Here is a 25049-nt window from a genome sequence, read left to right on the forward strand (position 1 = left end):
ATTATCAGCAAAATAAGATGCTGCTGTTTCTGAAAGGAAGGTCAGCTCTTTAAATGTAAAACAAGGTACATTTTTACATATTGAAAATACTGATAAAGAAAAATATGTTATGATTATGCTTATCAGACCATCACATTCCAATTAGAGGCAGAACGAAGGTGCTGCATTTTTAGTTCTTTGGGGCAATATATTGTGATCTTTACATTTGCTTAGTTTCTCTTTCAAAAACCAGATCAGGGAGACTTCTGTGCTTTATACTTATCCTTTGAAAAACACAGGCAGTATTAATGGTAAAAATCTACTCTCACATCTTCACAGCAGAGCTTGACTCCAATATGCTGCTCTCCCTAAGTCTCCCAAACTTCCATTAGCGTCAATGAGAGTTCAATAGGCTGCTCTCCTTAGATGTGTAGAACTCCACTTGACACTAATGGGAGTTCAGCACACACAGGGAGAGCAAAATATTAGGCTTCAGATTTGCCGTTAGGCTATGAGAACCAGTACTTAAAAATGCATATGTATAAGTCTAAAAAAAGATACTTTGTCACAAAGTTTCTACTAGTTCATTTTCCAGAGTATTTATTGTTCTATAATTGTGCATGAATGTTATGTAAAGTGCCTGACTGACACCTGTCAGGTCCATAGTTAGAACCGTATTGCAAGGACTTGACTCTGCCAGCTAGTCTGCATCAACCTTGGACCACAGCTGGGCATGAGAAAGCAGGTCAACAATCAGATTAAAATGACCCGATGTCCTGATATTATTGGGATCATTCCAATATTATCAGGATCATCCCAATATTAGGGGCTTTGTCTGACATAGGCACCTCTTGTAGCCTATTACCCCCTCTCCTGTACCATTTTTTCACACTTGTTATCTGGTCACCCTAAACCAGGTAGTAAAGATTTTCCAGATGTTCCCAAACTGGGCTGGATTCAACTTGGCACCCTGTAAGTGAAAGATAATTGTCCTTTAATGTTTAGGGCAACTAGAAATCTGTGTTAAGTTTTACCAAATTTTCATTCTCCCCCACCCCCGAGGTCTTGGGGAGATTCTGTAGTACGGTTTTAAATCAAATTCATTCAAAGTATTTCCCCCTTCCTTACCCAACCTAAGATAGCAAAGTATTTTGCAGAGATTCTTCTGTTTTGCACTCCTCTCCCTACTTGTAAGTTATTGAAATAGCTGGATAAAGCTGGGATGACCACGTAGTTGATGAAAGCATCACAGCTAGGAGTACTAACTCCTGGTACTTCCAAGCTTTGAAGGAGGATTTAGAGAAGGACCCTTCTTCTTGGAAAGTGAACTTTGTGATAAGATACATTTCCAACCGACTTGGCTAAATTTGTTTTGAAACTTCAGTTGTAGCCACTGAGAATTTATCACAGATACTGAGAATTGAAATAACATTACTTTTTAAGGTATGTTCTTTTGCTGGACAGATCCTGGTGATATAGACAAAGCAGCAGCCAAAGCAGAATTGAATAGCATCATGCCTCTCAAGTGTTAGACGATATTTCATGATTTTCATAGTAAAGGCTGTGGCCTCTTATTTAGCAGTTTCTCTTTTTACAGTATCTTGGTTAAAAAAGGGGATTTGTTCCAAGCGATCACTCTATAGCCACAGGCTGGGAAGATAACACTTCCATAGGAACACAGGATTTTTCATAGAGGATAGTTATCCATCTAGCCATGATGATACCAATAAATCCAGTTTTGCCTCTGGCAATTACTAATACTTGATGCTTCAGAATAAGATTAGCAGCTCCCTAGAGTACCTAGTCAGCTGTAAAATGTTTTACTTGGGGGATCATATACAGACTATGCAAAAAAAGGTAGAGCTGGTTTTGATGTATAAGGTACATAGCCCTGCAGAATCAATATTATAGGCAGAGCTGGAGTGCATAGCACTGCCTACAATTAAGGTTGCCCAACACCTTCCATTAACTTTAAACATTTAGACTGCAATTCTGATGAGTGCCTGGCTCGGCTGAATTTTTAGGAAATTTTCAGTTTAAAGGGCTTAGCTATTTCTGAGAGTTTGTCTACATGGTTTTTTTGTTTTGTTTCGGTGGATTAGGTCTGGGTGCACTAATAGTTGCAGAATAACGATTTCAAGATAATTGCATCCATATGGCTGCTTTTACCTACTTCCCACTGAATCAGAGTGTATACCTGGAACTGACTTCTTTTGGAATATGCACTAAGCATTCTTGGCTGGGATCCCATGGTGTTTTGTCCCACTATTGGGCTCTGTGCATTCTAGGATTATTATTATTTTTCTTTTTGGTGGTGGTGTACTGTAAGATACCTACTGTAAGCTCCCAGAATTCTGGGACTTGGGGGTCACAGTAGCAAATTCTCATGATTCCTCTCCTGTGATCTTATAATTCATTTGTATTTTGCAAGCAGGGCCAACTACAAAACTGCTGTCAGCCAGCCTGGAGGGAATTCTGCTTTGTGCCATGGTCCAGGCACTCGTTAATACACAGAGGCAGCTGCACATGTATATGCGATCACATACCTGGGTCCTTTTGGAAGCCAGCCACTGCACTGTCAACCTAATTTCATTAAAGGAGGAGGAAGAAATCAAGCAGCTAATTGTAGAAAAACTTTGCCTGGAGCAGCTTCACTTGACTGAGTGCCATTTCTGGACTCATGAAAGCAGCATTGACTGGTGGAAATGGATAGGGATGTAGTCCTGGGATGACCTGCAGTTGAGGAAGAATTTCTGGGTGACAAAGGGCACTTTCCTAGAGTTCTACGCTGAACTTATCCTCAGGGTACCAACATGCGAGCTTCCTTCAGAGTGGAGAAGCATGTGGCCATCACCATTTGGAAACTTGCCAACTCAGATTGCTACCAGTCAGTAAGCAAGCAATTAGGTGTTGGTAGATCAACTGTCCGGGCTGTTGTCATGGAGCAGTGTGCTGCTACAAAGATGCTGCTAGCATGGGTCAATGTTTGGCAAAGCACAGGAGGCTATTGGTGGATTTGCATGGCTGGAATTTCCAAATTGTATAGGAGGCATTGATGAAACCCATGTGCCTATTCTTTACCCCCACCTCAGGCCTCAGAGTTCATGAGCAGAAAGGGGTGCATCTCCAGGGAGCTCCAAGGCTTAGAACAGAGGTTCTCAAACTGTGGCTCGTGAACCACCCATGGTCCATGAGCTCCATTCAGGTGGTGCGGGGATAGTTCCCTCTAAAGAGTGCACTTGGGCTGCACCCTAGCAGGTGTGGCTCCACTAATTAGGTGCCTGGACTCTGGAGAAGACGCACGGTGAGGTGGTGGCCTTGGGGGTGGGGGGATAGGGAGTAGGTGGGGGCAGGCAGTAGTGTGAGAAGAGGGGGTGGTGGGAATTTGGGATGTGCAGGGCTGTGGCAGCCAGAGAAAGAAGTGACTTTCCCCAGCTCCAGGGCTAGGGCTGCAGCTGCTGGGGAGAGATGGCCCTCCTTCCCAGCCTCAGCTGTGTGGCTGCTGTGGCTGGGGAGAGATCCCCCTCTTTCCTAGCCCAAGCTTGGGGGCTGCGGTGTGGGGGGAGAGAGGAAGAGACAGCCCAGCTCGGGGCTGCTGTGGCGGGGGAAAGAGGGCACATCCATCGCATTCGAAAGGTAAGACTAAAGATATTAAAATATGACTTGTGTGCTTTTATTTGTAGAACAAAAACACATTAATTATTAAGGTTTTTTTAATCTAGCGCTTTTATCCAAAGTGCTTTACAATAGGTAGCTAACAGTACAAACAACGTTTGGAAAGATCATTAAGTGGTCCACCGAGACCCTCAGCAATTTTCAAGCGGTCCATGAATAAAAAGTTTAAGAACCACTGGCCTAGAAAATTCATCAGTGTTAATGTGGGGTGGTCTTGAAAAGGTCCAAGTTTCTAGGATCTTTTGAAACTCACATCTGTTGTCTTTAATAAAATATGGAAATTTTGCTCCCATGGCTACTATGGATATAAATGGTAGTGTCATTCTTCTGGTCATTCTAGGAGACCCAGCTTACTGTCTGCTTCCCTGGCTTATGAAGCCATTTACTTGACACTTGGACAAGAGGAGGACCTGTTCAACTACATACCCTGAGAAGCTGTAGAATGACAGTGGAGTATGCATTTGTAAGGGACAGGAGTTACCTCATGATGAGGCTGGAGGCTGCTGAGAAATATCTACCTCATGGGATAACTTCTTGTTGTATTTTGCACAACTTCTGTGAGCACCTCATCAGTGGGTAGAGGGCAGAAGTGAAGAGACTTTCTGAATGCTGTGATCAGCCAGAAAGGCTTCCTCTGAAAACTGCAGCAAATCTTCAGGGCCATAGGATCAGGATCCCCCATGCTCCTACTTTGAAGCTAAAGGCTGAAATGTGTCAATGTAATTTGATTACACATTGTAACAGAGTTTCTTTACTCTAGGTGTATGAATTTAGTGAAACAGAAGTGTATTTTGCTTTTTAAAAATGCTTTGTGCAATGATTTTTTGGAGAGGACATTTTATTTGGTCTCTGGGACATGTATTTTATGAAACTCTGGTGAGTCTTGTCAAAAATAACCTGTATTGATCAAATCAGTCCAATATAAAAATCATGGATTGAACAAAACTGTACAAATTTTTATTCACTGTTACATAAACTAGTGCAAATGTCAGATGAGATTACAATGAAGATTTGGGCCCATGCCATATAGCGTGGAGTACACATATATGTGCTGTACTAGTCACAAGCATGTGTACATGCAAGATTTCTGACGGTTGCCTCTGTACGGAGATGTAGAATAGTGCCAGAAGAAACTATAGTTTGTATTGTATTGTATTATTGTAGGGATGAAGGAGGGATCCCAGAATTCACTGTCTTCAGAGAACTACCCGTAGCAGGAGCATTAAGAATGTACTGCTGCTCCCAGTATCCATTGTTCTCCATGGGCTACAGGACATGGCTTGAGTGGACATACTATGTCAAAACAACAGTCCATCTAGCCCACTATCCTATCTACTGACAGTGGTCGGTGCCAGATACTTCAGGGAGAATGAACAGAACAGGGCACTTGGGGTTGTGGTGCTGTGGCAGAACATTGTCCCAAAATGTTCTCCATCAAGACAGTCTGGTTTTGCATCGGCTTCAGGGGCAGTTTCTGCATGTCCATGTCTGTGTTCTTCTGTCTCTCCACAAAGAGAATTTCCCTCCACTCCTCTCTCTTTTTATCCCTCTTCTGGATGCTGTCACAAGGTCCCCAAACATTTCATCTTTGGTCTTCCTTTTCCTGCCCTGGAGATTAGTCAAGTGCTCTGCAGTTAAAGGTTCTGTTCTTGGTGGCTGCAGGTTGTCACGTAAAGAAGCCGGGGTAGCTGACAAACAGAAAAGGCAGTTATTGAAGTAATTCAGGTCTCGAGGGCAGCAATGATGAAATTACTCTTTCCTCAGTTTTGAAATTCCATTCCTATAATCTCTTCCCAGTCTGGGGGCAACTTGCAAATGTTAAGACGTTTCCACATTACTTCCCCTTTGCCTAGGAACCCTGTTCTAATCCAAGGCTGCTGACATGGTGCATGGCTGGTGACTGGCAGCAGGGTTTGGAGGTTTAGGCTTGGGCTTCACCTGAGTTAGGGGTAGGCAGCAGGATTTGGGGGGTTGGATGGGCTGGAGGGTTTGAGAGGTAGGTGGGTGGGTAAGGGTTTGCTGGGGGGCAGGTTAGTAATTGCATGGACAACTCTGCAGGCAGTCCTTACATTGGAAGATGTTCCTCTGATCTGAGTCACCAAGAGGCAGTCAAATGGCTTATTCAAAAGGGCAACGGACAGACGGAAGATATGCAGTGATGTTATTCACCAGAATGGTCCCTCCAGAAGTGCTGCAGGACGGGAAGGGTCACTCTACTTATAAAGGTAGCCCTGAGAAGGCTGCTATGTCTTGCAGTGTTTGTGCCAAAATAAAGCATTATCTTTGCCTTAAATTCTGTTTTCTGTTACCTGCACTCGATACACAAAATGCACAGCTAAATAAGTACCGCTCTGCTGTATATTTTCTGAACCTGAGGGCTTAATGTTGTTGCGACTCTGATTACAACTAGCTGAGTGCCTTACAATCTCTGTGATTTAGTGTCTCTGTCTTTGGGAAATATACCTCATAAAATGCTAAGACAGAGGAAAGCTCAGGGCATTGTGAAGCGAAGTATTTTTTATATTATATTATTTTTTCTGTAGCTGGTGTTTCAGTAAACATGGCTATATTACAAGGTTGTTTTACAAAACCATTGTGGCACAACTGCTTTCATCAAGGCAATGGAGGTGAAATGTCCTATCCCCCACCCATGGTGGTCAATGGGGAAAAGAAGGGAGAGGGAGGTTGGAGGGTAGATGCCGGCATGCTGGAGGGCTGTGGGAAATGAAAATATCAGGGAACCAACCCCTGCAGAGCTGGAATCCCCCATGTGGCCACCATCTTGAGCATGCTGGGAGCCAGGGTAAAGCTGAGCAGGCTCGGAAAGGCTCCTAGCTCACATTTGCCCAAAATGCCCATGTCCATCAGGCACTTGGACCAAGCATCTGGTAAAATCACTTATACAGTTTTATAGTAATGTAGCACATAATACTTACTGGCAGAGGTCCCCTTCTCAGCACTATCATGCTGGGAGTCCATCTGGGTTTCAGGTGCTGTTTGTTTCTCTGGGTCTGGCTTCAGCTCTTAGATTTCCCCTGGCCTTCACGGGAAATCTCCTCCTCAGAGTCCTGGTCGGGGTCCTCCTTGAGGCTTTCAGCACTTTCCACAACATACGGGGGCTCGGTGGTGGCCTTCCTGGCAAAAATCCAACCCAGCTCCTCAAAGTCGTGGAGCCCTGCCAGAGGTCCTGTTTCTGCCCTTGGTCTTTTTTGTAAGCCTGCCAAAGGTCCTTTCCTTGGCAATGGCATTGAGCTGTACCCTGAGAGTGATACAGCCATACACTTTGCTATATGCTCATGTACTTGTGCATTTTGGCAGCTGCTGTTAAGACAGGAGTGGACCATCTACTCTCCCTAGATAGCAAGGAAACCCATGACCTCTGCGCCGCAGCACCACCAGGCATGGCTGCTACAATGCTGATTACACAGAAAAGGATATACAGCTCCAGTACCGTGTAATTGCAAATAAGGATCTCCTAGTTGTGAGCCAGCATTTAAACAGGGCGGAAACGTCTGGCCAACATGACCCCAGAGCACTAGAGGGCACACAGGTAAACAGACAGGGCAGTCCTAGTGTGAAGCAATGCAGTTTGGGATACAAGTGGGAGGACTGAAAAGTTAATCCGAAATACAGATGCTTCCTTTTTCTGTACAAACTCATTCTGAAATGAACCTAATCCATTTTCAAAGTGGATTATCCAATTCGCACTAATTGGCCACTTGATTCAGAAAAAGAGTCACACTGTGTGAATGCGAGCCCATTTTAACTGGAAAAAAATGCAGTTAGTGTGAGATAAACCCCACTGTGTAGACAAGCCCAGGAAACTTTTTTTGCCCATGTTTAAAAAAATGTCGTATAACTGTTTTATTGAGAAGCTCTATCACCTCTGTACTTTGGAGAAAGGGTTTGAAATTTGGCAGGGAGCTTGCTCTGGTATCAAGGATGTGTTGTTTGCTTTTCCTATGAAAATTCACCCAAATTTGACCAAGTTCAGAGCCTTTAAAAAACTCAACTTGCACATATTAAGTAGAGACTTGTTAGAGTTTGGCAGCCACATTGCCCAAAGATTCCATCCTCACTGAGCACACTCCACCCCAGTGATGCAGGAGTTGAGCAGGACTTGCCCCTGCCTGATTTGAATGCAAAGGGGTGGGAGGATAGAAACAGAAGTGGGGAGGAAGCCGAGGAGGCAGGTTGAGCAGAAAGGGGGGGCTTGGGTATATATAGACACAGAGGGGGAGGAGGGCAAGAACTGGTGTGTGTGTGTGGCGGGGAAGTTGGATAGGAGCAGAGGGGGATGGAAATAGGAGCTGGGGGTGGGTTGACTGCAAGAGAAGGGAAAGGGACAGGCAGCGTGCACAGAGGCAGAAGAGAACCACTAGAACACATTCCCCTCCAGAAGCTGGCACTGAACTGAGGAGTCCTGAGTCTCTGTATTCCTCTGCTTTTAGCAAATAGCTGTGAAACCACTGGCAAAGTATCTCTTTCTCCTTCTATTGACTGCTCCACAAAGAAGATGATAGTCTACTGCAGCCACCAGTTGCTCCATTAACTCATGTGACAAAGGTAAGTGCAGTGAAGCTAATGGTCTGAACCCTGCAGATAACCCATGTGTGTAGGGGTCAATATGATTCCATATGATAGGATTTCTGTGGGAGAGTTCAGGTTTTTTTAACTTAGAAAATTACATTAAAAAAAAAACTACATTAAAAGAACAGAAAGGTTGCAAAATCAAGCTGCCAAAAGTTAGGGAAAGGCCAGAAATAAGGTTGTGTAGGGAGACATGCTTAAAATTTAAATCAAAGTAAACAAATCAGTGTACCAAACTATCATCCAAATACACTGTAACCCCTTCTCCTGTAACTCTCCCCACCACATATAACAGTTTCCTGATTTTACTGTGGCTGGCCTAAGTGTTGGATATCATACCTGGTTTTCTTGGTGATGCCAATGACAAATTTGCAGAACCTGCTCTAGTCCTTGGCATTGCTGCTTCAGATATTTGTCCAGTTGTCTTCTCCTGTCTTGTAGCAGTTCAAGGAGACTGTCAATTTTCAAGCAGCTGCTGTGTGCTCCTTGAATCAACTCAGGGTTTACATTAGGCCCATCAGATTTGAATTCTTCTATGAATTCAGTCAGCTCGTGGCTTTTGTTTAAAAGAGCCAGTGACTTTTCCAAGAGCTCTGTAAGAATAAGATTACTCATGAAAAAACATGCTAATTTTTATTAATATACTCAATCTATAACTCATCTTTTAGCATATTTAAATATATATATTTAAATACTGGAAAAATGGTAAGTGATCAATATGGCTTCATCAAGCGCTCTTTAACTGAAAATCAGAAAGGAATCCTACAAAAAGTGGAATCATGGACAAATTGCTGACAATAAGTACAAAAGAATAGCATAAGCATATACAGACAAAATCAGAAAGGTGAAGGCAAAAATGAGTTACACCTAGCCAGGAACATAAAAGGCAATAATAGGAGGTTCTATAAATACTTCAGGAACTGGAGAAAGATGAAGGAAAGTGTACTCTACTTCACAGGGAAGGAGAGCTAATAACATATGATATCAATAAGGGTGAGGCATTTAATGCCTGTTTTGCTTCAGTCTTCACTAAAAAGGTAAACTGTGACCAGATGACCAACACAATTAATATTAATAATAAGGAGGAAAGAATAAAAGCCACAATAGGGAAAGGATGTTTAGATAAGTTAGATGTATTCAAGTCAGCAGGGCCTGATAAAATTCACTGTAGGGTACCTAAGAAACTAGCTGAAGCAACCTTGGAACCACTAGCGATTATCTTTGATAACTCATGAAGGACAGGTGAGTTCCAGGGGACTGGAGAAGGGCCAACATTTAAAAAGGAGGAAAAGGAAGACCCAGGGAATATTAGACTAGTTAGAGTAACTTTAATTGTGGAAAGATACTGGAACAAGCAATTTGTAAGCACCTAGAGGATAATAGGGTGGTAAGTAACCGTCAACATGGATTTGTCAAGAACAAATCATGCCAAACCAATCTAATTTCCTCTTTGACCGGGTTACTGAGCTAATGGATAGCAGCAGATTTGATGTATCTTGATTTTAGTAAAGCTTTCAATATAGTCCTGCATGACATCCTCATAAGCAAACTAAGGAAATGTGATCTAGATTAAATTAGATTGAAAAACCATACATTAAGAATAGTTATCAATGGTTCGCTGTCCAACGGGAGTGTGTATCTGTCCTGGGTCTGGAACTACTAAATATTTTCAGTAATGATTTGGATAATGGAGTGGAGAATATTCTTATAAAATTTGTGGATGACACCGGGCTGGGAGGGGTTGCTACCGATTTGGAGGATAGGATTAAAATGCAAAGTGACCTTGGCAAATTGGAGAATTGGTCTGAAATCAACAAGATTAAATTAAATAAAGATAAGTGAAAAATACTACACTCAAGAAGGAAAAAAATGTACAACTACAAAATGGGGAATAACTAGTTAGGCTGAAAAGGATTTGGGGGTTAACAATGTGATGCAATTGCAAAAAAGGCTAATATTCTGAGATGTATATACAGGCATGTCATATGTAAGACAAGGGAGGTAATTGTCCCACTCTACTCAGCACAGGGATCATCTAGGTATACTTGGTCCTGCCTCAGCTCAGAGAGCTGAGCTAGATGACCTCTTGAGGTCCATTCTAACCCTACATCTCCATCTCTCTCAGCACCTTCTGGAAGTCACCGCCTTTTATTGCTTTCATAGGGGCTGGGGGGGGGCGCGGAACGTACATTCGTATTTTTCTCTCTGTGTGTGTATTAGAATAAGAATGAGAGGGAATATATATGTGTGTGTATGTATATGTGAATACACCCCCCATATTAATGCAATAAAAGGTGGTGACTTCCAGAAAGTGCAATGTGCAAAGAAATACTCTTCCAAGGAACGTGAGGGAGGCCTCATAAGTAGATTAGACAAAGTGCTAGCAAACATATCATGAGGAACAATAAGTTATTAATTCCATAGGTGACATTCTCTGTACTGATTGATGATATGAAAGCTGACCTGCAAACTCAACAGTGGCACAGTTTTCTCGAGGTTTAGTTCCTTTTATTTCATTTGCACTAAGAGGTTTCTGCAGACCACTGCAAAGCAGAACAGTAACTGCCTACCTTGCTTTCTCTGTGGACCAGAAGCCTCTAGATGTTCTGGTCTTCTGTACAAAACCCAAGTAAAGGGCTTTGTATGCAATAACGATACAGATGTTTGGGAAGGACAGAATCCTTCCTGTGATTGGGAGCACCTCTACTACCTAGCTCCAACTGCTATTCTAGTCCATATGGACTATACGTAGCTGGAGTTGCTGCTCATCGATGCCCTCCACCAACACACATGGCAGGTTGGATCAACATACTTCACTGACTCACAAGCTGCATTTCTGCTATTGTCCAGTAGCACGAGATCCCTTAGCAGATGTTTCAATGAGGAGAGGACTAGGGCTTTAGGTTTTTTTGGAATAAAGGTATTTCCAGGAGGGATTTGAAGGAGATAGTGATGTGGTGACTGAGGAAAGGAGTCTTAAGCATGCAATAAGGTGTGTAGATGAGAATTGCAAAAGTACCTGCAGGGGGTAGTTATGCATAGAGCTTGTGAAAAACAGAAAGTGAGAGTTCAGAGCATGAATGGAGACAAGAGCAGAGATGGACAGAAGTCGGACTATGCAGGGCCTCGTAGTCAAGGACAGGAAGCTTGAATTTGATGTAGTGCATATGGGGAAGCCAGCACAGGGGTTTGGAATGTGTCTGAACAAAGTGACAGGCTAAGTATTATGGAAATGATTTTGTTGTCACTAATATGGGTGTATTTGAGGGGGACTCAGTGAGAGTCCAGTTCCTCAGGGTAGAGGTGGTGAGAGAAATACTCAGGCATTTCCAAGGCCAATCATAGTTAGCTATGAAGAAGCTCCACTCTCTAGCTGAGCCCAAAGAACCTTCAGTATAAGCACTAGAACTGTCTGGAAACAAATTCCCAATCCAATGGAAAACTCTAAAAAAAAATCAGAATTCTCCATTGAATGTAAATTCCAAAATTTTATTTTGAAAACAGGTGAAATGACACTTTATTTTGACCTTTTCAAAATCTTTCTGAGGCTCCCTGAGCTGTCTGGAGCCCCAGGAGTCCACTAGAAGGATTGCCCCAGTGTCTGGGAGTCTGGAAATTCTGGCAGGCCACCTGAGAGGCCTCCAAGGGTCTGGGAGCCTGTAAATTCGGGCTGCCAAGCCATCAGGAAACCTGCCTTGTTTCTATCTGTATTTCACTGAAATCATCACATACCTGTGGAGCGTTTTGATTTAGGCCAATTAGCATTTTCCAACAGAAAGATGTTCCATCAGAAAATTTCCAACCAGCCCCAATAAGCATCTGAACAAGTCTGAAACAATCCATCTAGCAGAGGACAGTAGTACACAAAACGTTTATTACAAGATGACATCCTGCACAAGCTGTCCTAGGTCTGCTACTACTTTTGGATGAAGTGACCAACCCTTTGTTTCTTAGGTTTCTCCATAAACGTTAGAATAAAAACTTGGAATTTAACAGGGATAATTCTAAAGCAAAGTCACTCATTTCCCCACCCCCAATCAGGTGCACTCCCAGCACACAGCTAAGTTTCCTTTTTAAACTTAAAGACACTTGTCACCATAGCCTGGTAGTTCCAACACTTTGTAAAGAAGGTCATTCTTTCCAGCAACTTTACTGCTGAGTAAGTAGGCTGTGCCTTTCTCATAGAGACAAATATAAACATGATTTTCATTAATTATATGATCATTTATCCTCCAAATTCTTAGCACTTTGGAAAGATATAAACAAAGAAGAAAGGGAGCATTTGCTACCTCTTCTATCCCTCTAGGTAAGAGTCATGCTTCTCAAGCCTATCTTTCCTCTGGCAAACAATTTCATTTGATTGTTTCAATTATGGACCCTCTTGTCAGCAATGACAATCAATCACTGTCAGGTATTCCAAGCTAAAATTGCTGTGTGATGAGCACTTCAGCCCAATAAAGATTGAATTGGGACCACCAAGCCCATATTAAAGTTACCTGAGCTCCATTCACTACAGTCTCTTGAGTAGAATTGCATCTGATTCAGAGTGCCAGCATTTGAAGCAGCTAGATTTCTTATATGATGCAAAAATGTTCAAGTTGCTACTCTACTACTGAACAATCAACTACAGTTTATATTTTCTGCCAGTTGTTAGGTTTCCTATAACAGGTTTCCATTAACATTTAGTTAAAATTACACGGCTGGAGTGTATGGATTTGTGAAAAAAAAAACAGATTTATGAGGGATTACAGTCTTTTACAATAGATTGCAATTGTACTTAGTTGTGCAAAGAGATTGCTTCTGAGATGGTGGGAAGGCACCTGCCCCCCACTTTTAAAAGATTAGTGTGTTGGCATGGCAGAAAATGCTTCATACAAAGACCTTGATTTTAACATTAATGACCCATCTGCTGCATTTCTTGTAAAAATTTGTCTAGTATCGAGAAGAAAACATAGATGTGCAACTGAGAGATACATGAGGTATTGTGGGAGGTGAAGTGGGTGGAAGACTTTATTTCCTGGCTGCGATCTGACTGCCTGCAACTTCACTTTAGGCTGTTAATGGAACCTCCCTGCACATGGTGACAAGACAATTCAGCAGGGGAGTTATACAGAGGGCAGCTCTACAAAGCCAGAAGCAGACATCAGGGAAGCCAGTACAGACAGCTGGAGTCTGAGGTTGTCTCGAGGCCAGCAGTAGCTCATTTCCCCGCCCACTCCACTCCTCTTACCCCATACACTTCCAAAAAGCTCAACTGTTATGTAGGAGCCTGCATATGTCACACACTCTTCCACCGTGTGCACGCCCAAGAGGCTGTGGGATTGCTATGAGAGATTGGCACCAATGCAATACCCCTGCCCCAAGCTTCGAGAATAGCTCAACCCTGGGGCACAGGATTATAGCAGGCCAGCTGGTAGCCACCGAGAATGCTCCCACCTCCACTTTCACCCCACAGGAAAAGGCAGCTGGACGAAGTAGTAGTGTGGGGAAGCCAGGAGGGGGAAGAGTTAGAGGAGCCAGGAGAAGTAATGGAAACAATAGGGAGGCAGCAGAGGGGAGAAGAGAGAGAGCTGGAACAGTTGTTTAGGGAACCATTATTAATTAACAGTGCTTGGCAGATCAGTATTTAGCAGGTATGACGTTGCCGAGCACTGAGCAATACTCTCCCTCTGAGCTCTCTTTGCAATTAAAGAAACTGCCATAGCAAACATGATTTCATAAAAGAAGAATTTATTTGGGGAAACCAAAAATATGCTTCAAAGCCTAGAAATTCAACCGACTAACCATGTGACTGTGAGCTATTGGCCAAAGAAAGGAACCCGTGCCTTACCTTTCGTGTGCTGCTCATGCTGATGAAGGAGCTTTTCCAAAGACTCAGTGTTCTCAAACTCCTGGGCATTCTGAAGGAAATCCTCCACTTGGTCAATTTTAATAGCAAACTGCATTAGGAATACAAAGAGAGAAAAAGCATAATACAACAATCCTTAAAGCCCAGTATGTTACAGTACATCTAACCTATGCCTCTGGGGACAACTTCTCAGACTAGCAAAGAACGGTATCAAATATTTCTGATGACTTTCAATTACAACTTCCCAGTATAAATTTTTGGGAGCAGCTGTTTGTCCTCTGTTTTCATGAGGTTCTGATTTGAATCGATCCCTTGTCTTGTTGGATATTTTCTGATGGGATTGTGATTACAGTTTGTCTTTTTATGAGGCTTTGCTTCTCTCCTATGGTCTCTTGGCCTCCAAGTCCATTGATAAAGTGCTCTTAAAGGCCCGCGTGAATTTTAAAGATTTTTTTTAAAAATCCTCCTAATCAAATATTGAATGAAGCTTTCCCCGTCACAATCAATTTTTATCCAAGGCTCCCCTCCAGATCCTCTCTGGCATATTAAAATCCAAATTCCAGCCATCTTTGGGGAAAACTTTGGAGGCAGAAACAATCTTCAATCTGATTTTTTGAAGATAAAAATTGGTAGTCAATTTAAACCCACTAATGTTATTGTAAAACATTAATAAGCAAATTACAGTGAGGTCATAGCACCATGATTGTTAAGGTTGAGACTAGCTTACTGCTTAACAGCTGGTTTTTCTAAGTGCTCTAAAATCCAAATACTTTCTCAGATTGTCCTGAAAATTGCTGGGTCTCCTGGGGCTGCAGGGTAGAGTTAATGGTCCAAATCTGAGGTTATTTGATCTAGGGGTTCTGGAGATAGAGCCACCTATTATGATGTCAACATTTTACAGTTCTTATAACTTTTTGTACACAGTTGGGACTCAAACTATAGCTCTGAACTTCTCTAAACTGGAATCACCTGCTTAGGACTGATCTCAGCTATAGGAAGCCATATTTATTTAGAGTAAAAGTTGGAATGACAATGTGGCTCAAGCCAAGCTGACAAGGCATAGAAACTGATGATGTTTGCTTTAAGTCTGTATTTTTTGGGTTTTGTATAGGTGCCTTTGATGTTCTGGAAGGGTACGAGGCACTGCTGGTCAACCTTAACTGTGCATTAGCAAAGATCTGTGACAGTGAATTAATATTACAGCTTACATCAAGTTATTCTTTTGGCTAATTGTATCCTCTATTTCTGGTGTCATACTGTTCCTTCGGTGGGATAAATGCTTAGTTGTAATTATTAGAGCCATTACTAGACCCTGACTCGGAACACCCCTGAACTTTGGATCAGCATCCAAACCCAGACCAGAATCTGAATTCTGCAGATGACTTCTATCCTTATAAGTGTGACCAGCACCCCAGACCTGAGCACATCAAACACTGGGTTGTTCAAAATCTAGACTTGAATTTTGCAGCTTTGTGCCATCTCTAGTAACTGGATTGCTAAATTAAGGAAGACCAAATCATTAAAGTTCGCACTTGGACTTCAGTGTTATCAAGAATATGATGAAATTAGAAAAGAAGGTGAAAATTAAACTCCCTGCTTTGCTTGCCTATTCTCACATTCTACCCTTTTACTCATGATCTTTATGCTACACAACAAATCCATTATGCTTCAACATTTGGGATCTGAATTTGATTTTCATTAAAGAATATCCTTGATATAATGTTTGTGCTTTATCATAATAAAGCAAAGATTTCACAGAATTGCATGTTGTCAAGAAAAACATTTCAAAACTAGGTTTCAGAGTAACAGCCGTGTTAGTCTGTATTTGCAAAAAGAAAAGGAGTACTTGTGGCACTTTAGAGACTAACCAATTTATTTGAGCATAAGCTGTAGCTCACAAAAGCTCATGCTCAAATAAATTGGTTAGTCTCTAAGGTGCCACAAGTCCTCCTTTTCCGATTTCAAAAATAAAAGTCTAGTATTGTCATTTAAGTCTATAAGACAATTGATATTTGTGTCTAACTTAGGCATGACTAAACATAATGGGCCAGACTTTGGCCCTGCTCCAGTTGCTTTATATTGTTCCCATGGCACAGAGCAGCCTAAAAGGCAGCTCAACCAGTCCGTTAAGGATTTCCCCTGCATTGGGGAACACTATAGAGGCAGTAAGTTACCATAGTGGCTCCTATACCAATCTCTTCCTGGCTCCTTGATGTTAGGACTTGACCTGGGCATCTCTGCATCTGGCTGATCCCTGGCTGCTGGAATAGCTTGTGGATACTACTGGGAATCAGCAGAGTTTGCCTCAGCCCTGCTGCTGTTCTAATTTCTACCAGGCATCAGGACAGTACAGAATCAGCCTCAGGATCTGGGGTCCAAGAAGGCGGATTAAAACAACCCTTTGTCTCCCACTCTTGGTCTTGTGCCACATGTAAACTTTTTGAAACAAAGGCTTGAAAGTCCTATGTAATTGTGCACTCAACTTTTGGAGCAAATCCAGCCCACTCCTCTGCAAATGCAAAGGCAAGGGATAGTTGAATTCAGTGGGCTGTGCAGGGAGTGTGTATACCCCTGGGTTCGGGGTCCCACCCTGCATGAGCTGCCTGTGCAGAAGTGAGTAGGGGTGGGATGTACAGGGGCATGGGCAGGCTGGGAGAGGGATAAGACTGGGAAAATTGTTGCTAATCTCCTATCTTCCAGGAGTTGGATGCTGGTTTTGTGCGGCTGTGCATGCTTTTTGCATGCTTGTGCATGTGGTTCTTATATTTGTCTGTGCTCAGATGGCTAGACAGTCAACTGTCTTATTTGCAAGCACAACTATGATAACTACACACACATTTTAATACACAGCCTTGAGTCCTGGGTTTAAGAATTTGGCCCCCAAAGAGTCAAATAATTTGAATCTTAGATCTATTGGGTTATGTCCATGCCCAGTGCAGTATATAGGTACAGCCTAATTTTGAATGATTTTTCATTATTACAACTTCTTTTTTAAGTAAAACATTAGTAAGAGATATCACATTTTTACAGATATTCCTTCTAAATGTTCTGCTCATTTTCATCCTGGAATACCCAAAAACAGGAATGCAGCTGAGGACTTTTTAAAAAAATTAATTGGCCCTTTGCATCAGTAGAAATAGAATGTAACAAACTCTTGGAGGAATTGGGATTTGTTTCAAATTAAGCGGCATTTCATTTTAAATACAAACCTCCAAAGCATTTTCAAAAAATACTGCAGTAAGTTTCAGAAGTGCTCTTCGCTTTTCTAGCATAATGATGAGGGCATCCCAGGCATCCCCCAGAGTCTGTGCCATGGCATCATACACCCGGCTTTGCTCTTTGTTTTCCTCTGCACTCTTGTCTGCTTCACGTAACAGGTCCCATACTTGATCTTCCAAAGACTGTATGCAGGGGTGGGGGAAAGAGATATAGACAAATTTGTTTTTTCTAAGCAGAATTCCAAATAGCACAATGATATTACTTTGGGATACATTTTCAATATGATATCTTTTCAGTTATCCACAACTCTCCTATTATTGGCATATTTTCAACATAAAGTATTAATAATAATGGAAGTGTGGCTATTCCTAGATAGTGTATCAAAAATTTACCCTTTGAATTCAGTTCTGTACTTTGACACTCTCTCATAAAATCCTGGTGAGAAACAGTTCTAAGGGGATCCATCATTCCACATTTAAAATTTACATTCAAATATGCTTAGCTACTTGAATGTAAATCTCTACTGAAACTAGTACATGCTCATGTAATTTGGATATTCATTTGTTAGAACATTATACAGCTAATCAACGCATCCTCCTGCAATGTTGGAGGCAAGTAAAACAAACAAACAAACCAACCCAAATTAAAGCCCTAAAGATATAGCATACAACTCAAATGTAATTACTTCACAACACACCTAGAATCCAGGGGCTAATTAGATTAAACTACATATGTATTGTCTAAGGAAGGCCATAGATTGCATGCAGTATTTCCAGCTCTGCCTGCCACAGTGTTCAAAATGAAACACAAAATTACAATGTTCGGGTTATCACAAGAACGAGTCTAGAGTGTTTCATGCCCTTTACCAAAAGAAAGGTTAACTATTATGCCCTTTCTTGTTCATGTTAAAATCTTCAGAGTGTCTAGAGAGTTGATTGTTTGTACTATACGTGTTTTTCATCTTGGGTCTTTATCATGAGAATAGATTAATAAAGTGCCAATTTTTGCTGTTATTACAGGTATTATCACAAGAATGTATAATGAGAAGAGGAATCTATATAAGGCAAATTAAAATCTATAACAACTCATTCTCATGACACAGACTAATAAGAACAGAAGATAGGAAACCTTAACATTCTCATGACAGAGATCGAACTGAGAATTGGAAATAACAGAAAACTAATTCATTATTGTGCTAAGCGCAGGATCATAATCTCAAAAACCTCCCTAGATGCTTCCCACACATTCTCTGTGAATGTGATAGTCTGACTCTGAATCAGGTGTTAGTCTCTCCTGACTGAAACAGGGCTTTGGGAAACACTTCAATACACAATGGAACCATTATTCCTGACTCAAAAATTTTTAAACAAAAACAAGCATTTTAATCTATCTCAGCACAAGACAGACTAAAGAAAAGATCAGTAATTTTTACTCAGTATTCAAAATAGGAACTATGTATAATCTGATACTGCAAAAAAAATTATTAGACACGGGAATAGATCCAACAAACCCATTATTTGAAACAAATATTGCGCAATACATAGACAAAGTGTGGTAATTAGCTTTATGTTCTCAGCAGTTTCTGCGCTAGCCTTATAGTGACAAACCCATCTCAAAGGACACACAAAAAGTCAATCTTTTTAAACAACTATTTACATTCCCGATTTTATCTCCTGAATGATAGCACAGTACTGGGAACTGCATTCTAATCTTGACTCTGAAAATGACTCCTTCTGTGCCACTGCGCAAATCCCCATCTTTTTCTCCTTAGTTTCCCCATCTAATGATAATAAAAGACGAAACCCTGAAGCTCACACTACTCTTTATTTAAGCAGAAGCCACACTGATTTCAATAGAGTCTTGCCTGAGTAAGAACAAAGATCCTGATTCTGATGTCAATTACACCAATTTTACACATGTAATGCTGTTGAAATCAAAGGAGTGGTTCCTTAAATGACACAGATGAGAGATCAGAATCAGGCCTGGAGTAAAAACTGAGTAAGGCCTTGAGGATTTAACTTCATCATAATAATACTTCCTTTCTCTTCATTTCATTAATGCTTAGTTATCTACCTCACTGGGGTGCTGTGGGGACTAATTAGCTAACATTTGTGAAGTTCTATATTCAGTAAGTGTTAAGTACCATTATTATTAGTCGTAAAAAGAGAAGTACTGGCTCATGATAACTTTTACACCACAGATTTTAAGGCTATATGATTAAATGAAATTTAGAAACCAGCTTTATCAAACTAATGTTAATGGTTAGGCTTAACGAGCCATTACCAAGCTCATGCAAATTTTAAAAGAAAATTCATCTTGCAAGACAATCTTCAGTGTGTGTTTTTTTAAAACTGCTTTCTTTGTTTTCCTTTTATGGGCTTGCATCATTATTTCCTACATTATCTTTTTATAGTGGCATAGCTATATAAATAATGTTGTCTATGTATTCAATTTGCCTAGGCATATGCACAATCTGTACAAAGTCAAGGAGACACTCTAATGCCTAAGTGTTCTATTTAGTCTAAAATATAAGCTATCTTCTGAGTGTTAACTCCAGATTGCCACAGATGCTGGACAAGTGCCAGGCCAATAAGTCTCGGAGAGAAGTTAGCTTGGTTCTTCAAGTCAAAAGGAAGAAGAGTAACTCCATGCCAGAAACTTGTGGAACTGAGAGGCCAGAGTAGGAGAGAAGATAACATATGTGAATGGTGGGAGTTGCAACTCCATATCCTTTCTTCACTGCTGAGGCTACTCAACCCTCAAGCTTGTGCTGTGACATCTTTAATTATCTGGGAACAAAGTGATTACTTTCTGCCCTCCCACTGGAGTTTGGGTGCTGTGGAGAGCATCCTCCCATCAGGTCTGCTGCTATGCAGGGAACCATCCCATCTGCTCCTACTGATGAGGCTTTGAGAGTTCTCATGACCGAGGTCTGGAGAGAAACATCCTGCTCTCATCCTCCACCCCATGACACCAGCACTTGGAAGGGCAGAGTCAGAGAAGAGATTTATATCAGAGTATATGTAGGGTGGGTTGAACATTTCTGTCAAAACATTTTGATGGAAAATTGGGTTTTTGACAAAATGAAATTTTTATGAGATATGTCAGCTTGCTGCAGAAAGTTTTGACTTTTTGTTGAAAAACTGAACTCCCAAAATCAAAAATATTTTGATTTGAAAATGCTGCCATGGTGCCTCCTGAGACTTGTAGCTTAGGAACCTCTTGAATTCTCTCTCCTCTATTGATAAGCCCCTTCGTTTTCAGTTTAAACTGATTTTTACTGAACAAATCCCGTGTTTACAAACAGTATTATTCCTTCCCCCTGGCCTCTCCCTCCGCCCCAATATTCACCCTACTTTTCTCCAGAGAGTCAAAATTTTCTGCAGGAAAAATAACTATTTTCTGACCAACTATAGTACATGGCCCTTCTGCATCTCCCCGGTGACAGCTGCAAAGTGTCATTGGGAGTCATGATCACTTTAAAATTCTCTCACTGTTAAGTAGAGAAATGTGTCAGGCAATGCATTGAACAGGCCTGTAAAGCCAGAAGAGGTAGTTTGAGAGGCCAGTTACCCCACTCAAGGTGTCCAGAATAATCAAAATGGACACTGGGTGAGAGGAAGATGGTCCCTGGGAACAGTTAGTGTTTGGGAGGGGGAAGATCTAGGAAAAAGCCAGGCTATTGTTCCTTTGAGGGCCTGGACCCAGGAGCCTTGGAGAGTGGGAGGGGCAAGGCTCCTCTCTCTCCCAGCTGCCCCAACAGGTGTTTGTTTTTCGGCTCACCTGGGAAGAGGACTGGGTGTGTGAATCAAAAAGGAGGCTCCAAGACCAACGAGGGAGAGCTCACTGAGAGGAGAACTCTGCCAGGACACACACAAAGGGCTGTGGAAACCCTGAACTAATGGGGCAGGCCTGCAGGCTGTGGAGGCCAGGCCTTGAACCAAGCAATCCCAGAAAGGAGGGCTGTGGAAACCCCAAACCTAGGGGTGAACAAAAAGGGGGCTCTTTTGGGAGCTGGACTATGCTGAATAAATTGGATCCCAAGAAAGGTGGAATCTTCTTTTCAAGACATGTGGCTGTGAGTAGATTATTTCCAGCAAGCTGCAGGGACACGAAGGACGGCATGGCAGCGGCACAGCATGCGGCAAGAGGGCACGCTTAGAGACGGAACCCCTCTAAAAGGCCACATTTGACAGCTGGGCTGGAAATAGTTATGACTTCAGCATGCTTCCAAGTGGTGGTGAAGGAGTCCCTTGGAATAAGTAGGTAGCAGGCTCTATGGCTGCACAACCCTGTTCCACATGTAATTAAGTTGGCCCCTACAAGGCACCTCATGCAGCCATCCATGGTACTGCTGGCTGGTCCCACCTCCCTCTCTGGCTTTAAAGCTCCTGAACGGAGACTCCATAACTCTCTTATGACAATTTTCAGAGTAGCAACCGTGCTAGTCTGTATTCGCAAAAAAAAGGAGTACTTGTGGCACCTTAGAGACAAACCAATTGGTTAGTCTCTAAGGTACCACAAATACTCCTTTTCTCTTATGACAACACCACCCTTCTGGGCTTGTTTCACTGGCACAATAGCATCCTGAAGGTCCAATCCAATAGTGTCCAACAAATTAAGAATAATGAACACAAAATCTTCTGCCCCACCTGGGCTCCTCTTCAAACTCGGGCTCCAAAATCTAAAGTAACCCTCTGCAAAGGATTCACCCCTACTTGGGCCCTGTGGCGTCCCTTTCCCACTCTTACAGAGTGGTGCCTTTCAGGGCTTTCTCCTCTGGAGACCTCCCCAAGCTGTTAATCCTGAGGGTTTTTTCCTCCCTTTTGGCTGCCTGCCCGCCTGCCCTGCCTTTTCAGGGCTAGCCAAAGGAGACACCACTTCCCCTCCCCCAGCAGTTTTCTTCAACCAGATTAGCCTGCCTCCTCATCTCCAGGGGATTCTGAAAACCTTTCCCAGGGAACTCCCTCCCTGCTTTCTCTTCTTCCTGTCTCTTTATCGGACCCTGGTGTCCTCTATCCAACCCCACTGGGACGCACTTAACTGATCACTGATCCAAGTCCCCCTTACAGACCATGTTCAGTTCTACACGGAGCACTGCAGTGGATCACAGGAAAATTTCCACTTGTCATAACTATATATACACACAAGAGGAGTGCTGCTCTTATCCAGCCCCTCACATACCAGCCAAGTTACCAATGTAGGTCCTTGGTTAGGTTAATTTCAGGCATCCCTGGTATTCCTAGTAAAAGATTAAGCATACTGAAGGCAAGCTTGCATTATTAATGTAGTCACTTTGCCAGTGTTGTTATATAATGCTGGTAAAATCGGTGGTTAAATGCATTTTGTGTTTATTTCTTTCTAATGATGCTAATTATTCTAATACATTTGTTTCTTAGCTTTTGCATGCTGAATACTAATGGACAATTTTTTTTAATTGAAACCATTTGCCAATAGGTAAATGAGCACACTTGACTATTATACGCTTCTCTCTTTAGATAGAACAGTTTATGCATTCAATAATATATTTTAGTCTGCCAATTAGTTTCTAATGCCAGCTGTTCCAGTTATCATTCATTACATTTCACAGACAGAGTAAAGATAGAATCTGGCATTTATGTTCCTTCAAAAACAAACCTAGATATTGATTCTTAAAAACTATCTTGAAACCACAGCTGGCCTGTTCTCACAGTGATTTTACAAGGCCATCCCAGTAAAAGTATAATATAAATTTTGGAGCCTTTCGTTACCATGAATACATATGCCAGGACAATTCATTCCTATTTCAGACTAGCACAAATGAAAGAGAAAGTTGCAAGTACTTATACATGTCATGCTGCTGTTCTGTGTAGTGCTAAATTTCACCTAAATAATAGACACTTAGTCCCAGATCCCCAAAAGTATTTAAGTTCCTAATTTCTTAATGGGGCCAAAATACCTGTGAGGATTTGGGCCTAAACTAACTATACAGGGTAACGTAACATTAAATGCCCAGAGACTGATGTGCCTATGGTCACACAGTTTAAATACTGTCTTCCTCTTTCAGCTAACTCAACAAATTCAAAGCAATAACAGACTACAGTTTAACACTCAAGCTATTTTATTCTTGGGGGGGAAATGGATCCAGGGAGGGTCACGAGCCAAGAAATAAGACATGAATAAGAAAACAATTAACCTGGGGAATGGTTTATGGTTTTTACTCATACTTTCCATAGGCTCAGTTATTGCTAAGTGACGGAATGTGAGGAGGACACAGGAGGGGAAAACTGGCCAAAAGAGACATTTCATTTAAAGATTGGATTGGTGTCCATCCCTCCCTTCTTATCATTTCAAACCCAGCCACCAGAAAATAACTGCCACATCCTACAAATAGATTACTTAGGTACAGTAATTGCATTGTCCATGTGTAGCACCTCCGGTTTAACGATAATTAAGTCAAAGTCTCTCTGCTAATATCAACTTGCCCTTGCCCTTGTAAAATGTTTAAACAGATAATCTGAGAGTGCTACAGAATTTGATTCTAGTTAACTGTGTGTTTCCCCCTCCCCCAAAGATTCCTGCTTCTTTAAGCAGTAACAGAGCCATGTACAGGACAGCACCTTAAGCAGTGGGTAAATCAATCACAGGACTGTAATATTTAGGGTTTGATACCAAGGGTGAGATCCTCACACTCCTCCCTTTACACCAGAAAAAGGGCTGGAGTGGCATAAAGGGTCCCTGAGAACCCCATATCCAACCAAGGGAGCATTCCCCCAGTGCAGGAATGAAGACAAAAAACCTTAAGGCTGCTTCATGAGGATGCCCTTCAAGCCCTGGCCTATGGAGCATGCTGAGGGTGAGAGAGGGGGTAACAAGGGGTCAGGGCCATCGCATGAAGCACGGTGAAGATTCTGGGCAGCTCTGTAGCTTGTAGAGCAGCCCTGGGACACTGATGTAACTTGAGACCCAGGGCTATCCAAGTTACTCAGGGGGAGGGTGTCTCTCCAGCCCCCAGCTTGGCCAGGGATCAGGAAGGTGCAAAAATGGCTTAAATCCACCATAGCCCTCCTCCCTCTTGGCTGTGAGTTCTGGGCTGCATCTTAAAGACGCACCACAGGTTCTCACCCCCAACATTTTTTTTACTACGCCAAAGATTGTATGAAAGGTTGTGTGATTTCTTGCTACTTCTATAAACTAGATTTCATATTGCAAAATAGTTTCTCCCCTATTTCTAAGCAGGCATTATGTGATGGGTCCTGTAGTCTCCAAGGATACATCTCTCTATTAAAGATGCCATTAAGCTTGTTGAGATTTTTACATAAGGTTTTTTCTGGCATAAAACGATTCCTGATTTCAGCAAAATTACACATAAAATAGAGTCATATTTTTGTAGCAAACAGTGGCTTTAGTGACATGTTTTATTCTCCTTTCTCCTGCATTTAAAGAATGCATATACACAGACCTGTACATTTGTGGCAAAATTTTGGAGGAGACAAGGTTACAGTATCACAGTTCAGGAAACTATTAAAAAATGAAAGAAAAAATGTGTACAATAAGTACCAAACTACCTGTGCAGAACAAGATCTCTGAAAGTTCCCTCATGACCTCTTGGATAGTTAACAACTACTCCTTTACCCAATTCATGCTGATTGTCCTGTAGTTTCAGGCTTCTTCCAGCTTTGTTTTTTCTATCCATATCTTACAGCTTGGGCGGGAACAGGGCTTGCTGCTTCCTATTTCTCTTTGCCTCATTGAACTA

The 25049-nt window shown here is 41.9% G+C and overlaps 1 protein-coding gene across 1 annotated transcript in view; it reads right to left on the reverse strand.

The window, feature by feature from the left end:
• The window catches only part of TTN (titin), a 468698-nt gene that overhangs the window by 421650 nt on the left and 21999 nt on the right, over positions 1–25049 (reverse strand). Inside the window, exons 3-5 of the mRNA XM_078847988.1 lie at positions 17302–17493; positions 14075–14183; positions 8584–8837 (exon numbers count right to left, since the gene is read on the reverse strand). Coding sequence (XP_078704114.1) covers positions 8584–8837; positions 14075–14183; positions 17302–17493 — 555 coding nt within the window. The remainder of the gene's footprint in view (positions 1–8583; positions 8838–14074; positions 14184–17301; positions 17494–25049) is intronic.

The sequence above is a fragment of the Lepidochelys kempii genome, chromosome 11 (genome assembly GCF_965140285.1).
Source record: "Lepidochelys kempii isolate rLepKem1 chromosome 11, rLepKem1.hap1, whole genome shotgun sequence".
Lineage (NCBI taxonomy): Eukaryota > Metazoa > Chordata > Testudines > Cheloniidae > Lepidochelys > Lepidochelys kempii.